This window comes from Anneissia japonica, unplaced genomic scaffold (assembly GCF_011630105.1).
Source record: "Anneissia japonica isolate Jap-2015-1 unplaced genomic scaffold, ASM1163010v1 scaffold287755_len519135_cov135, whole genome shotgun sequence".
NCBI classification, from domain to species: domain Eukaryota; kingdom Metazoa; phylum Echinodermata; class Crinoidea; order Comatulida; family Comatulidae; genus Anneissia; species Anneissia japonica.
In genome coordinates this window covers 224,494-242,446 of record NW_022704004.1, presented here as the reverse complement: position 1 = coordinate 242,446, position 17,953 = coordinate 224,494, and the positions used below count along the sequence as shown (strand labels likewise).

General features: G+C 31.1%; 1 protein-coding gene across 1 annotated transcript in view; it reads right to left on the bottom strand.

Moving 5' to 3' along the window:
• Positions 1-9,654: 9,654 nt before the first annotated feature.
• Positions 9,655-17,953, bottom strand: part of LOC117104560 — a 28,203-nt gene continuing 19,904 nt past the window's right edge. The window contains exons 10-15 of the mRNA XM_033245415.1: positions 13,505-13,624; positions 12,966-13,052; positions 12,577-12,679; positions 11,229-11,330; positions 10,800-10,871; positions 9,655-9,730 (exon numbers count right to left, since the gene is read on the bottom strand). Coding sequence (XP_033101306.1) covers positions 9,655-9,730; positions 10,800-10,871; positions 11,229-11,330; positions 12,577-12,679; positions 12,966-13,052; positions 13,505-13,624 — 560 coding nt within the window. The remainder of the gene's footprint in view (positions 9,731-10,799; positions 10,872-11,228; positions 11,331-12,576; positions 12,680-12,965; positions 13,053-13,504; positions 13,625-17,953) is intronic.

The following is a 17,953-nucleotide window of genomic DNA, read 5'->3' as shown; positions in this document are numbered from 1 at the left end:
GTGTATTGTAGATAATACGTGAACAATTGGGAAGTGGTTTGTAATAGATTATTTTGTAAAAACAAATTGACATTTGGTTAGTCAGAAACACGACTTAATTATCAATTAATTATATAGTTTCAACTAAAACATACAATGTAGCCGTGGACTAAATCAAACTACTACTCAATGAATAAAAGAACCCACAAATGAATGAACGGACAGACGACAGACAAATAATCGACTGAGTTGCATGTTTCCTGGGGAATTTGCCAAGATGGAGCAAGACGGTAAGTGATGTGTGACCATAATCGAGTCTACTTTATCATCATCACCAGTCATAATCGTTCTCTATTATCGTACCATCAACATTGTCTTTCTTTATCACCTTTGTAATTTACTAACATAATCGATTTTTATATATGTTATTAAGATTTATAAATGTAATTACGTTTAATGTGTGCTGAAAACTTAGCAAATAGTTCGCAAAATCCAGGTCCGAGTTCCCTAAGATACACTTATAGCGCAGTTACGGAGCTACTTTGCGATCGCTGTTGCATTAGAAATGTTGGTTGTTGTTGACAAGAAAACGTTCCAGGACGTTATATTTTTACTATAGTTGAACAACGTTGACTAATAATTATGTATTGAGTGTGAGGTTCAATACACCGTGAATTACTAATTTTCTGATCGTTAAAACATACGTAATCCGACATAAAATGATATTCTTTACATAGGTTATGTAATACATACATGTATTTACCGATGTATTTACATTCATTTCCATCAATATTTTATATAAAATAAGTAATGTGCGAAAATAATAAATGGTGTTAAATTATTTATATTTGAAGTAATGCATTCTTGGTATAACATCGATTGTCATGAAATTTATAATCGGTATGATTTTCATAATCTGTAGATTATACTCGTCATGTGACCAATAACAATATATATATTCAATTATTGGTTTTATGTGTTATTTATTGAGAAAAGATTATTAAGATTATTAGAGGATTGCCACATACAACTCTTAAAGACTTTTCAAACCATTGAAGGCACCTTCATTCAGATCAGGTAATTTGTTACTGTGCAAATTCCTTTAAAATATATTAGAATAAACAATACGATTACTATTATAAAGATATGAAATTTGCGTCAGGAAATAATCATAGGAGTGATGTTTTGCCCTACCTGACGTGATATCGTATTATTATTATTATTATTATTATTATTATTATTATTATTATCATCATCATTATCATCATTATCATCATTATCATTATTATCATCATTATCATCATTATCATCATTATCATCATTATCATCATTATCATCATTATCAACATTATCATCATTATCATCATCATCATCATCATCATCATCATTATTATTATTATCATCATCATCATCATCATCATCATTATTCTTCTTCTTCTTATTATTATTATTATTATTATTTAAGAAATATAAACCATTTTAAACAAAAGAATAGTGTGTAGCCGGCTAGCCTACAATTAGTTTATTAACACTTTTAATCTTGTTCACACATGGATTTGCTCTTAAGCTAAAAAAATAGAAACTCCACTCTTATCCATCATAACGAACTCGGTCTATAATAGAGGGCATTACGTGCATATGATTGTATTATTAAAAGGGATTCACAATTATGGGAAAATGCACAGCGATTTGTTATTCCGACTATTGACAAGTATAGAACCTATTAAAATACAGACGACGTTAAAAATGTATTACCATCTGAATGTTGAGGGGAGGGGAAGCAATAGAATCCGTTTTATGATTTTTGCTATCATTATAATAATTTCAGTTTGTAATTAAACAAATTCTAAATACACTAAACCTGCTGGTCTCTAGTATGTTCAGTTTGTGGGCTTTTGAATATTTTTTAATTGGTCCTCAATTTTTTATGCTTAATATAATCTACAGTAATGTTCATATTATTGCATATATTTTGAGAAAGTAAAAGCCTGTAGTTACTTTTATGTTTTAAGTTCTTATACAAGTCTTAAACTGGCAACATCTGGGGACTGTGGAAGCAGGGATTCTTATTTGGAAGGTGGACACTGGTCTATCCACCAAAATGACGTGCTTAAATTATTACAACTGAAGTAGGTAACACAGAAATAACTGAAACGACACAATTCTTATATTACTGAACACAATTCTAAACTGACTGATTTGTTATGGTATCTCATATAGCACAAATGTTTTCATGAACCGGGTATGGTATCATTGCAAGAGAATAATTTTCATGCATACTACAATACTGTACATTGCATCTCTATGTTATGATTTATAAATATAATTTTAAAACTCTGTGAAAAAATATTTGTTATGGTATCTATATACATATTGTAGGACAAAGGTTGTCACAAAATTCTGATATTATTGCTAGAAAACAACAATTTTCACACAATCTACTACAGGTGTATAAATGAAGTACTTTTGTTTATGTTTTTGATATACAGTAGTACCAAAGTTATGATGTTGCATAAAATAAATTTTCACATACAATAATCTAATACAATGAGTAATGAGGTGTTTGTTAAGGGTCTTGATATACAGTAAAACAACAGCTTTCATAGTTATATTATTCATTAATTTTTTTTAAATCACAAAATCTATTACTGAACATTGCATATGCCATAGATTATGAATTAAAGGTTGAACTCAATAATAACATATTTATTGCATAGAAACATTGCTTGCCCATAACTTATAAATAATAGGTTGAAATAATAAAATATATGTTGATGTTTTTTGATATACAGTAGCACCAAGATTATGATATTGCATTAAAACAACTTTCACGCAATCTACTACAGTGGATTAATTACCATACTTTATAAATAAAAGGTTGAACTAATAGAATAATTGTTATGTCTATGGATAAACATTAGCACTGAGGTTTTTATGAAAAATATTATTGCATAACTACTACTGTACATTGCTTTGATCCATGCATTATGAAAAAAATAAAAAAAAGTCAAACAAATAAAATTTTTGTTAATGTTTTTGATATACAGTAAAACTAAGTTTATGATATTGCATAAACATGACTTTCATACAATCTACTATACTACATTACAGTACATTGATTACATGCCATGCATTACGAATAAAGTTTCTAATACAACTAATAAATAAAATATTTGTTATGTCTTTGGATATACTCTTAGCAAAATAAAATATTTGTTAATGTTTTTGATATACAGTAAAACTAAGTTTATAATAGTGCATAAACACGACTTTCATACAATCTACAAAAGTACAGTACATTGATTGCATGCCATACATTACGAACATCGCTTTAATCCATACAGGAATAACTGTTGAACTCACTAATACAATATCTTTTAACGTTATATATATATATATATATATATATATATATATATATATATATATGTGTGTGTGTGTGTGTGTGTGTGTGTGTGTGTGTGTGTGTGTGTGTGAAACATGTATATTCTAGCGTGTATTATCCTCAGTCGAAGGGCGCGATGGAAAGATTTTACCAAACTCTTAAAAACATGTTGCGAACGTATTGTTTCAAAAGTGAGCGTGAGTGGGACAAGGGAGTACTATTGCTTCTTTTCGCGGTGAGAGAAAGTGTACAGGAATCGTTAAGTTTCAGCCCGTTTGAGTTGATTATCGTCACTGGTCCGTTGTCGTATGAAAGCATTACAAGAAAATTTGCTAGTTGCTAAAGAACCTAGTAACCTTATGAGATTGTTGAGAGAATCAGTGAAGTGGACTATGTATTAGCCAATTAACACTGGAATGGAAGCGGTGCTTCCAAGTGTATGTGCGCATGCTCTTCTCACAAATCGAATCTTTATATAAGAAACATTGAGTTATGATTTTTTGAATTGAAATTTGTTTTTAAATACAGGAATAGGAATTCTTTTGAAGAGAAGATACATAGATAGTGTTTTTGGGACACGTCGTTGGTGTGGTAAATAGAAAGCAGTACATGCCAAAACAGAACTTCCCAGTCCCAACGGATAAGAAGTTAGTGAAATTCTTGGAAATGACAGGTTACTATAGAAGATTTTGTAAGAATTTTTGTTCGTTAGTGGCACCCCTGAAAGTCTTCTGCTGAAGAACGTGACATATCAGTGGTCAAATGAGTGTAGGATGCAATCAGTCATGTGAAGATGATATTGACTTGTGAGCTGGTGTTGATATAAATGGTTTTAAGAGAAAATGGTTTAAACCATTTTCTCTTATGATATATGCTAGTGACATCGGATCTGGTGCAGTACTTATGCAGATGGATGATTGTGAAATTAAAACACCAGTCTGCTTCTCAAAGAAATTTGATAAACTGTTACTAAACGGTGGAAAAGGAAACCCTAGCATTAGTGTTGATCTTACAGCGCATTGAGATGTACTTGGGAGCAGCTTCTCACAAGATTAAGATATCTACAGACCACAATCCGTTAACGTTTCTTGAGAAGATAAAAAACAAGTACCTGCGATTACTCAGATGGAGCTTGGCATCGCAGGAGTGGAATTTAGATATCTTCCATATAAGTGGAAAAGATAATGTAGTGGCTGACGCTTTGTCAAGAATTTAGTTTAATACAGTTGTAAATCCGTTAAAAATAAACTATCAGTTAAGAATATAAAAAGTAACATTGACGATGTTTGCTTTGTAAAGTTCTACTGATAAAAACAGCATATTTTATATTATTGAGAGTGCTATAAGGGGAGGGTGTGATAAGGCTGCACCTCCTATGTTGAAAATGTGGAGTTCTGAATAAAGACAGATTGAAAAAAAACATCGTTGGAATCTACCCTACTTCATTTACAGTCAAACTTCGTGCCACAACTAGACGAACGTAACAATAAGTAATACATTCTTTGTATCCAATCGATATTGTATGTTATCGATCACGATGTTTTTTAATTGTCGGTTTAAAATTGATATGATACTTTATATATCCAAGTCTAATCATAGAGAAAGCTCTGGTTTGCATTTTTAGTCGGAAGGAATTATATGAAATTATGCAATAAATTAAAAAAAAATTCCCGAAAGTAAACAGAACATTTTTCTAGGGCTTTCGGAATCAATACCCCCAACGTCATCATATTATGAATGTGCGGCTATGCATACATTTTGAAATATTAAGCATATAAAGCAATATTAAATAGTTTGTTAGTCTATTTCATAGACTATCAAAATCTCAAAAACTGATATTTCATAACTTTTCCATTTACACTTACAACGTTCGAAGTCTTGTTAGATCACTGAAGGCACCTTTTGTTACACCATATATATCGTTATTATACAAATCCCTTAAAATCAAGCACATGAGAAAAATTACCGATATATCAATGAGTGTATAGTAATTTGTTTTCCGGTAATTGCCAATATAACATGCAGAATACTACATTAGAAATGTGTCGTGGTAGTAAAGACTTCTTCCTGCTAATTCCATGGTGCTGTGTTTTATTCGTAACACCAGGCTTTTGATAAGAAAACGCCTCCACTCTTAATCTACAATGTAAGAGGCCTACGTGTATAGCCTAATTAAATTTTTGTAATAGCGGTTGACTCATAGGATAGAGAAATACTGTATTTTCATTTAGGTATTTTAATCCTAAATAAAATATATATATGATGTTTCAAGTATAGTTCTTCATTGGGTCATTTTGTTCTTTAAGACTGATATTATGATTTGATATATTGTCTCAGATTGCTTTTCGTTATCGACGTTTTGACATAAACAATGACATATCAGACAATGCATATTCATTGTCAAAAAGCTGATATTTAGCTTGTGGATTGCCACTTACAACGATTGAAGGCCTTGCCAAGCCATTGAAAACAATAACCTCCAATAACCGCCCTTCCTTACGTGAAAATTTCCTTAAGCGCCCCGTTTGAATTAGCGCCCCCTTATAAGATTTTCTTTTTAGCAAGTCAATAATCCAATCAATCCTGGGACTGTGATTGTTGTCATGATTTGAGCTGTAGAGTGGAAACACATTCTTCTTCAGTCAATATCAAAATAAGGATATTTCTCTTGAACAGATGAGAGCTCCGATTCCTGGACAGACAGTATATTTCCAACTTTAATCTTTTGTACAGATTTGTCTATGTCTAGTCCTACTCATTTTTTTTCGACCTTAAGCACATTCTCATCTTTTCAAGTTTTCAAGAAAAATACAATGGTCCTGCCATCCTGCTAAGCTCAATCGGCCGATGGCCAATAAGTTAACCACTACCCACCACTAATTGCATCTGCTATTTTGCTGTTATGTACGGTAAATATTCACTCATTCTTGTTATTAGCCATGTTCTCTGGACGATTATCTTTTCTAATCACCATTCGTAATGTCCTTATATAATCTTTTTTTCATTCAAAAAGTTCTTCTTGAATTTTTAATTATTAAAATAATTTCCCATAAGAACCCCTCGATTTCCATCTATTTCCATAAGCAGTTTAAATAACCGCCCCGTTTGAATAAGCGCCCCTCAGAGTGCACAAAATATTTTAAGCGCCCGGGCGCTTATTCGTGCGAGTACGGTATTGTTGGTTTAGCTAAATTTGAATTGTGGGCGGAAAGATAATATTTTTGTGGGTTTTTTGTTGTTGTTTTTCTTATGAATTGAACGGAAGATTAACAACTTATTTATTTATTTTTTAACATGGCCTTATATTAAAAAAAAAAAAAAAAACAGGAATCTAGGTGACTGTGTGAACAATGCCACCTGGTCAAAACAGCTAAACACCTAGTGAAATTATCAATAGTAAAGTCATTATTTTTCCCTCAAATAATCTGAAATATGGAATTATATTCACTTCTTCAGATGGAGACTTTTATGATCTACTTGTTGTTACGGTTTTTCAGGCAAGTAGTTTACGAATCCCAAACGTTATCTGACGTAATGTTACAACACTATGCTCGTAGGGTTTAAAATAAACATAATTATAATATAGATGCCACATGCTCGTTAATGTGTGCTGCCAACTTTGTAAATGGTTCGCAATATCCTGATCCGAGTCCTTTAAGAATCACTTGATTGCAGTGATGAAGCTGATTTACGATCTCTGTTGCATTAGAAATGTTAGTTGTTGTAGACAAGAAAACGTTGGACGTTATTTGACTATAGTTGATTCAAAAAGTTGAGAACAAAAATATATTTTTTCGTGCACCGTCCATATTTTAATGACTTATTCAATAGTTATTTAATACGATACTGTGCCACTGCGTTACATAATTATTATTTTTAATGAACAATTATTTTGTTAATTGTATATTCATGTATTTTTATGCACATTTCCTATATTATATTTTAATTTGTCATCTTCTGTATCTATTTTTATAGTAACCTAATCAATTTGAATTTTTATTAATTCAATTTGTATATAGCTAACTTAGTTAATTCTTCATGTATTGAATCGTATATACCAATTTATTTATTGATTTGCCTAATTTGTACCGTATATTGAAATTGTAATTCAGTTAGTGCTGCTTTTTTTGAATTTCATATGTGAATGAATAAAAGATACCAGACAATATATTGTACTGTGCCCTCCCACTTGTATATTTTAACTTTATTATATATTTGTAATACGTCATATCTGGTGTATTTTTAACATTTTTAATATAATTACTTAAAAATATATTGTACATTTAAATTTTCACCTTAAATGTGCAATAAATTCACCTTGTGTCTTGTCTTTTATTTTATTTCATTTCAAAATTACTGAAAGAAGTACGTCCGTCCTACACGGCTAACTGAAGTGTAATGAATCCGCGGCGACTGCACGTGTTCTCATGTTAGCCTTAAGATGCGTCACTGCTGATTAGGTAGAATACTTGATCAACTCTTTCTGGATAATTTTTGCTTGGGTGACACCATTATTTTTAAATGCTTGTATTTTCTTCTTTAATATCTCCATTATAATCTTATTTATCCATAGCTTAAAATTGCCATACACTTTTACTTTCTTAATTGGGATCACATTATCAGTAAAAAAATTAATATTAGCAATAATGGTTTCTGTCAATTCATCCATATTATCAGAGTTATCTTTAAACATATTCCAGTCCGTCGTTTCAAACTCAAATTGAAGCTGTTCAATTGCTTCTTTAGACCACTGTTTTACTGTAAAAAATTTGGTTTTTGACGCAGAACCTTTGGACAGTACTTCGGTTGCAGATGCACAAGTTATGGTCTGATAAACCGAGGTTAGGTTACTGGTGTAACAGGACATCCTTTACGTTTGAGTAGCTAAGATAAAGTGTAGCTTCACCCCGTTGTGCTGCACTTAATGTGTTGGTAGAAGTAAATATTGCTTCTATACAAAGTACAGTGGTTGAAGTCTCCGCTAACGACGATAAAAGCGTCAGGATTCGCAATTTCTATCTCACTAATAATACTACTAAATGCTGCTCTAGCTTCATTTGCATGTCTCCTGTCTGGTGGTGTTTACACCGCTACCATAATTACATGCGAAAATCCCCTAGGAATAATAGTATAGACGTACACAAAACCAAAATGTCAACATGAGGTAGGCAAATAAACTTATTTTTATGTTATTTGGATGACAGTAGCTTTCAATAAGGTATACTTTAACTTCCCCTCCACTCTTCCCTGATGATGCAGTCCTATCGCCTCGAAATAACCAGAATCCATTAATCTCAAAATGTTAATCACTCGTATTCTCCAATAACCAGGTCTCTGTGTAAAATATGATACTGGCAGTTCTAAATTTATGAAAGTGCATCACATTAGCTCTTAGTTCGTCCGTTTTATTGCACTTCGAGTGTTTTTCATTATCATACTTGGTAAATAAGGTTTAAATTTCCTAGTATGAAACTGTTTTTTTAACATCACCGGCTTTACCCCTTTTTCGACGCCGTATCTCTTGTGGTATTTGTATTTGCATACACGCACTTGGTCCTGGCTTTCAACTCATCCGCCATATAGCATTGCCTACCACCAGGCCTAACTTTGTACGTAGTCCAAAAGTAATACGAGTATGAAAAATAAGAAAACTACCTATTATTCACCAACATGTCGGAATAATTCAGGACGATCAATACAGAAATAATTCACCAAATATCACTAATTTTTACCAGAGCCAAGTGAGCGCAGTTTTCCTTATGAACAGCGATATTACGACTTCGGTGGTCAAGCATTTTACTAATATTTTCTTAAATCCTCTAAAAGATGTTTACAATGTATGAGTTATAAATAATGATTTAGAACTTATACTGTATTTCCTGTTTACAAACCTTAGCCTTTGTATTTAAATTAAAGTTACATTACATCTATAACAACTGCTATTAACGTTCACCCATTTATTAAAAAGGGGAAAATATTCTTAATTATGGCAAACCGATGACATTGTCATCATAATCGCTACTGTTATTAATATTTGTAATGTTATTGTTAGATTGAAGTAACTCATTATATTATCCATATGATCACCAACAAAAACTATATTCGGAATGAGAATGTCTAGGGTATTTGTTAACTAAACTCTGGTTTTACAAGCAGGGAAGCTCATAACAGAATGAGGACGAACAAAAATTTAGCTCTTTCACATAATGGCCGGCATAGTAAACAATGTTAAATGCTTCACGACTTTATTTGAGTGTTAGGAAACTGTAATTTAGAACTGATAACATCACTTACAACGATCGAAGACTTGTCAAACCATTTAAGGTACCTTGATTTAGATGTGTTATTGCGTTACCAGACAAATCCCTTCAAGACATAAGGAGAATAAGCAATTATGCAAATTATACTGCATCTTGTGATTCTTTTGGATGCACTAGTGTTAAACTGTATCTCGGTGGTTAAGACTTTTTATTGCCAATAACTTCTGTTTTTGAATTTGTGTTTAATTTTTTTTGTATGAATTTTTTTAAATAAATATACCTGAACAATAATGACAAAAGGTGACAAATAAATGGAAATACTAAAAAAACCATCATAATGTATAAACAAGTGGTCACTTTGATTATATGATAGTTTGGCCTTTTTTTCTTTGTACAGAGAGTTTATAAATATATAATTATCGTAAAAAGTACATAAAACGGCAGGCCAATGTCATAGATATCATATGACATACATTATGACTTTAATAAAGGATAATGTAATAATGTTGACTATACGCGACATTCTATAATAATTTTTAGATGTTCTAACAATATGGAATACATTTTTCTTCATTGTGTTACATTTTTTATTTTTTAATTTGCAAAACGTCATTTGCAACAATTGAATACTTATGAAACCTTTAAAGACACCTTAATTTAGATCAGTTATTGCGTTATCAAACAAATCCCATTGTTAAGCAAATTACACAAGGCGGTTTAATTTGGACACCCCACTGTGGAGCTGTATCTCTTTCTTTGAAATGCTTTGTGTGTTAGGTAATACCAGTTATGATTATTATTTTTTATTTTGTTATATTCATTACTATTGTCATTATCATTTTACTAATCTGAACTCACATTTAATCTACATAATAGTATTCATAGATAATTACTCTTTCTCCCACGCTAATTCCACTAATTAGATGTTTCCACTGATTAAATGTTTTATTTTTTTTTAATTGCATGTTGTAATTTTAGTCATTGAGCATTACATTTATTAAAAATACAATGTCATACCAGAACTAAATTAAGGCAATTTTTATTTATTTATAATTGTGTTACTGTCATTATTACAAGTTTTTTTTAAATAATATTTATTGTCCGCAAACGAATTATTTCAATTATATAAATTCGATATCAGTATAGAGTAATTGTTATTTGTAGAGGTAACTTACAGCTCCTTCATCAAGGTCTGATTCAGGAATGTACCTGGTAGAATATCTTGAATTTCATTGTTCGAAAAGTTTCTGAAATATAATTTATGTATATAATATTATTATGAAATATTATTGCTATTGTTATCAATGAGTGATTATTACTGTCACTGAAGACGATTTTATCTACGATATTATTGCTGCTGTTTTCGACGACTGCTCAGTTATTGCTATAAAAGTGTCATACGAGTGAACGTTTGTTTTTGTTACAGACGATTGAAAGTGTTGTTATCAAAAATGGCTAAGGTAGTTTCTATTGTTGTAGATGGTTGTGTTTTTTTTTTTTTTTTTTTTTTTTTTTTGTGACAATTTGATCACTAGTATTTATCAATTTTTTCTTGTAGTTGTCAAAGAATGTCGTCTAATAGTTTAACTCCTTGGATAACATACGCTGTTTGGAGTAGTGGGAAATCCATTATGATATGCAGAACTTTTAATCCATCTTCGGACATTCGCTGAGATGATTCAGGCACAAGAATATTGACCAGTTTTCTATTAAAGAAATGTAAAAGAAAATGTTACACCATCCAGGTCATAACTACAGACCCTTTAACCCGTTAACACGTATCATACGTGTTAACGCTGAAGAAGGACACAGGCGTGTCCGAAATATTCGTTTGCAATAAATTTTATGTCTCTATTATGTCAACGTATGCTGTCGCTTCATTTTCGTATTTACTTTTATTTATATATTCGTATGAGACATACGTGGAAACTACAACTAGATACAACTATATATATTATATATATATATATATAACTCAAGCAGTCTCAATAATAGCTAAAGCCAATCATATTGAGATATTTGGAGTAATTGATTGAGAATACCATGGTTGTCTGTGGTAAGATAACGAGAAAGATAAAATATGAATATATTCCTATTGTCTTTCTGAGGTGTATACTTATATCATCACAACCATAAAATGATTCAAGATTTGCCAAAAAAGACTACTTTCATATTATCACAAAATTGTTATTTGTCTATTTGATAAAATGAACAAAACAGCCTCTTCGTCACACATTGAGAGTTTGGCGATAACTGACGCTTCTAAACATCATGGTAAAGTGCCACATTTATTTACAACATTCATCGATTAGCTGCCTATCAAACATAATAAAGCATAGTTTGAATATGATTTATTTCTAATTAATTGCGTGCTGCTCACATGGTTTTGGTTGCCTGTCAAAGCCAGCGCTATGTCTTTAGTCAAGGTAAAGACTTTTTAATACACTAGCTTAATTATATTTCAGTTCAGTGGGTTCTAGTTGGTAATTGTTATGTTACTTCAAATATGCAGACAGATTTTAAAATATAATAATCAGCAAACTTTAACAGACTTGCGTATGAACTACTATATTTGTGTACTACCGTAATCGAGCGAATAAGTGCCCCGTCTGAATTAGCACCCCTCTCGAAAGGGAAAATTTTCTTTGATTGATTTTTTTAGAAAACAATAGTCTAACTAATTCTGAGTCTGTGGTTGGCATGATTTGAGCTGCGAAGTAGTTTCACATTTTCTTCTTATGTCAATTTCAAAATGAGGATATTTTATCCTGGGACAGATAAGAGCCCTCTTTTGGCCTATTGGCTTGAATACAAAATACGATCTGTATTGACATGCAATGTCATCAATATTTTGTAGATTTGGAAAAATAACATGACCCAAATAAATTAACGATGTAACATACGACAGATTTGACCATGAGATTATTACCGGTAATGGATATAATTACTTACAGGTAAGCAACTGAAGGTTTGATTATTATTGTTGGATTCCATTCGATTGCATTGCACATAACTCCAAAGTCTTTACATGTGCATCCAGCTGGACATTTATTGTCTGAGAAAATACAATCTGAGATGGTTAATGCTTATAAAGTAGTTCTATCGCCACTTGGCATCACATTGTTATAAAATAATATGAACTATAAGAGTATGTCGTACATGGGTAGAGAAAATGTCAATATGGTGACGACGGCAGCCGGAAAATTATAAGGAATGTCTTATCTGTATTTTATGTACGAATGTAGGTGTGGATTTGTGTGTGAAGATGTCCGTGTATGTGCGTAGTATAAAAATGTAGATTAATACGTTGATATACTTTAACATAAATAATAGTTACTTACAGCAAAAATCGTAGTCGCCTTTAAGATGGGGTAAGCATACAGAAGAATTTTGACAAGAGTATTCTTGAGGGCAGGTGTTTTGAACATCTTTAATATAAATACAAGAGATTAGAAACATGCAAGTCTAATGTTTTATAATGAGAACAATCTCTATTGTGAGAATACGTACGAGATAAACAAGCAAACAAAAATGTGTATTTCTTGCGAATATGCCTCTCACAACAAACCACACGAAATGATGTTCTTAGTCTCCAAATATAAATATTGTATGTTCACATAGTATATCCTAAATGCAGTACATCAAAAGTGAAGCGACCAAACAATGAGAAAGGTAGCATGGATTTATTCGTTTGTATATATGACGAACTCAGAGTAAGTTCTATATATAATTTTCTAAATGTGTAATTGTTAAGAAATATTAGTAGGTCTATGTGACTAAGCAGAGATTTTCCCTCGATAGTAGCAATTAAGACCGAAATTTGAAACTTTACTTGTAAGTATTTACGAATTTAAGCAAAATATGTGTTTGACGTATTTACCTTTTTCACATATAGGTAGGGCAATATTACTACAATTCACATTATTCAACAAGCCTGTTGGATATATTTCAGTGCAATCTTCATCGTTACTGTGACCGTTAGGTTTTACGATAGACAAGTCTAATATCAAAACAAAAATGCATTAACTTATTTATACAGCTATGTATTTAGAAACAGTATTGCCATTAATTTGAATTTGTTACAGAAATCAATATATAATAATTACTGTATTAACGTACACAGTTAATCTAAAAAAAAAACCCAAAAAACAATATATTATTCTTAACTGCATTTCTGTATGAAGAAGGATTTATTATAGATATACCAAAAAAGACGTTCTATTGGTCATCCCCATTCATTAATCATAATCCCGTATATACAGCTGTATTGATTCGGACAGTCTATAGTAATTATACCCAGCTAACAATATTACGATATAAGAATGTTATATTAATGAAATACCGACTATCGAAAAAAGTTTAAACTAAATTCTGTAGATATTGAGCATTGCAATTCCGCGCTAAGGGGTGCAGTCAATGCAGAATGTGGGAGAGTCCCTCTTTCAGTTTATTGTTTAAAAAGTTCTTTGCGGTAATTTTTACCTTTACTTAAAGCCCCATTTCCGGCAAAATTTCACTAAAACATATTTTTTTTAAAGAAAAGATGCATGCATTACTTTAATTATTAAAAAACTTGGAAAAATATTGGCATAAATTTTAGTTTATACACAACACAATATATATTTCGAGATCGTCGTAATTTATTATAACGAATTCTTATAACGTTTTTTATATATTGCTCAGCTACAGTATATACAATTAAAACAGAAATACCTTACTTAACCATGGAGGTATAAAAATATATTTATACCTCCATGACTTAACTACTGTTTGGCTTCTTGGAGGTCACTCATGCAATACTATTTGTCTTGCTGGCGAATCATGGGAATTCCCGATGGACCCGAGTAGAGGCCTAGGGCGATATTTTCATTTACTATGAACCATTACAACCCCGTTAGTATATTCAATTGGGGGCAACTAATTTTGATAAGAATTATACCAGCCGATATTACATGAGAACCCCGGTATTGGAATGGGAAGATGTTGGGGATGGTTGGGTTGGGTAAGAAAGTAAAAATATGTCCAATGATAGCAAGTGCTAAAACATCAATGGTGACGAAATTATACATTACCCTAGACTGAGGTATACTCTTGTAATTAGATCTCTTATTCTCTATAATGATTGGGTACACTTAGTATTAGCAAAAACGTTGACTCCTGTACTTAATTTATTAGCCCGGTACCGTACTTGAATTAAACAGGTTCTTCTTTGACCACTGCATAGGGCAATGACTTTCGGGTCGCCTATAGGATTTCTATTGCGGTGATCCTGCCCATCGATCATTAGTTTATTTATTAAGATTTAGTACCTAACATCAATTCCTGTTCCTAAAGTATACTGAGGTTATTGTTGTGTATAAACTATAATTTAACTACTCAAATTTGCTTTTTACGCAAAAGAATAAAAAAAAAGAGAAATACAGACTATTTCTCATAGAATATTACCATGTTCTCGACGTATTCGTCGTTACTAGGCAAATTTAGAGGTTGTAGATCGCATCCGCTGGAATACTCTCGCATTTATGTATACTTTATACAGTCAAAAAAGTGCGCCCTCTGTAATGGGATTAGTTTTTGTACTTCGCATCTAGCACAATACGATCGTTCGAGAAGGGCTGAGTATGTTTGTTTAAGTGTTAAAATCTCGGTCAGAATCAGTTTTTTAACAAATTCGATATAATTCCTATGAAATATTATATTTCACAAGTATCAATACCAGCAACTGACAATATCATGTCGGCCATTTTTATGTGTGATAACAGAACCTAAATCGAGGTAAGGCTAGGCCTAGCCTAGCAGTGTTGGATAGGCTAATGTTTTCGGCGCCTACTATATTTCTTCGCAGACCTGTCGCAAAATCAAACATGAAAAATTCATCCGCATTTATTTTTTTTTTGTGGAACACAAACAATTAAATTTCAGTCTTAATTTGCATTTTTTATGCTTAGAAATGTTTAAATTCAGTTAAACTAGCAATTCCGTATTATATTTAAAAATCTTATACAAAAATTAGATTTTAATTAGAATGCAGACAATTTTAGCTTTATTTCTAAATGTTATCATTTTCAGCTTTGAAAAACAAATTCAAATGGTAAATGTTGGGCTTATTATATCAAACACATTTTATGTTCTATTGGATTTGGGGATATTTGGATATAGCATAGAATGCTACTAATCATGACGAATTTATTTCCGAATTTACTTTACGTTTAACCGACATTAAACGTCATCGACTCCAAGAGAAATTGCTTCACATCCAAAGCTTTAATACTATATTACATTTAAAAACAACTATAATGCTGATACCTATTTATTACATCTTGAAAACTTGAAATATAGACGGATTCTGACAAAACTTCGTCTAGATATCTTCAAACTTGAAATTGAAACTGGTAGATGGATCAAATGAGATCGAAATAATAAAAAAATAAAAATTTTACTCCTAAAATTTAGATGACGATGAATACCATTTTACCTTGATTTGCCCATTTTATTCCTATATTAGAAACACTTTCATACCTGCATAATTTAGTACAAGTCGAAATTCAAATTCAGTCGTTTAATATCCACCAGTGCTCCCAATATTATCAATGATTTATCTAAATTTTTATATTTATCATTTAAACTTAGAAACGATCATATCGCTCTTTAAATTCATGTCAACCTATATTTGTATGGGCCAGAGGCCATTGTGTAAAAAAAAGCAAATAAATATCCTTTGTCCCTGTGCCAAGGAACGAATAATATTAATGTTACAGTTTTGTGTTAAAAACTTTAGTTTGTAGAATCATAAAAATACGCAGATAGAATTTCATACCTACATAACGTTTAAACTTTCCTGCAACCTTGTGTGAACGTTATTAATATTATTATTATTATTATTATTATCATTATTATTATTATGACATGCCGAACTGCAACGTTCGGTAAGTTATATGATTTTCTGTACTATACAATGCGTTGTTTATTGCATTCTTACTTGTTCAGCTACAGGTTAATAATTATTATTCTTTATATTTTTACCATGTAAGGATATTATATTTTTTATTAGTAATTTCAGTAGATTTATTTAAATTCGCATTATGTTTTTAATTGACTGTTTACAAATGAAGAATTCTGCAAAAAGGATAACCATTTTTTCCAAAAGTGATTTAAACTCTAGTCGTATACGTGGTTTACAGATGCTGTAACTATCTAGACCAAGTTAGAGGTTCACTGGATCAAAGATGATTGAACATTATACAAACATTTTTTTTTTTAACCAAAATTAATGAGGGTGATCCATCCAGCAGAGGCTAATCATTAGGGAACATTAACATGCAACAAAGCAAATTACGGAAAACATCTCAACTTTCAATTTAAATTAGAATAAGAATACCACAGACATTACAACTTAAAATTAAAATAACTAAAAATACAATATGCAGATTATTGCAACAGTCATAAGAATTAAGTAAAAAATTAAATATAATCCAAACAAATGAATTTTCTCATTAAGAAAATAATTATAGTAAAAATTAAGCATCAAAAAATTAAGTCAAAAGACAAAACGAAAAAAAGAGAAACACGTAAAAAAAATAACAAATATATGATAAAATGCATCAATGAAAAATAAAAGTAGTGACAAAAATCAGGTAATAATAATTAAAAACAATGAAAAGGAGATAATGACATAAAAGACAAAATAATAAAAACAATTTTAATCTAAGAAGTAATAAAATAATAAATATTGTGAAAAAAGCAAAAGTAACAGTATAAATGTATTAGGCAAAAACAAAAAACGAAGACTAAGCAAAAGATTAGCCTTTCAAGAACTCCAAGGGTCGGCTTTTGAAAGAAAAATATAAGGTGAATTGTGAATAGATAAAGGAAGCGCGTTATAGAGATGTGGGGCTTTGTAACTAAAGGATAGTTTAAAAATTTCAAGTGTAGGTTTGGGAACAAGAAGATTTCCATTAGTTATTTTGTGTGTGATCATTCTGTTATGAGCTTTGATTTTGGTCAAGCGGTGGCATAGTTTGTGGGGCGAGAGAGTAAGCTGAGTTGTTGAGAAGGTAACCTAATTAATTTTAGTCAAGTCTTTTATGTAAAGGAAGGGTACGGTCAAGTTTAAATATGGTCTGCAGTAAGGTGGATGATAAATGGAAGTTTAAGGATTATACGTAAAGCTCTGTATAGTTTGAGCCCCAGACAGAGCAGCAATAATCAAAGCGGGTGAGAAATAAAGCATTATAAAGAACAATAAGAGTAGATTGGTTAACAATATTAGAGGTGCGTGCAAGAAGAAATACAATATAGTTAAGTTTTTTACAAAGAGTAGAAGTGTGTG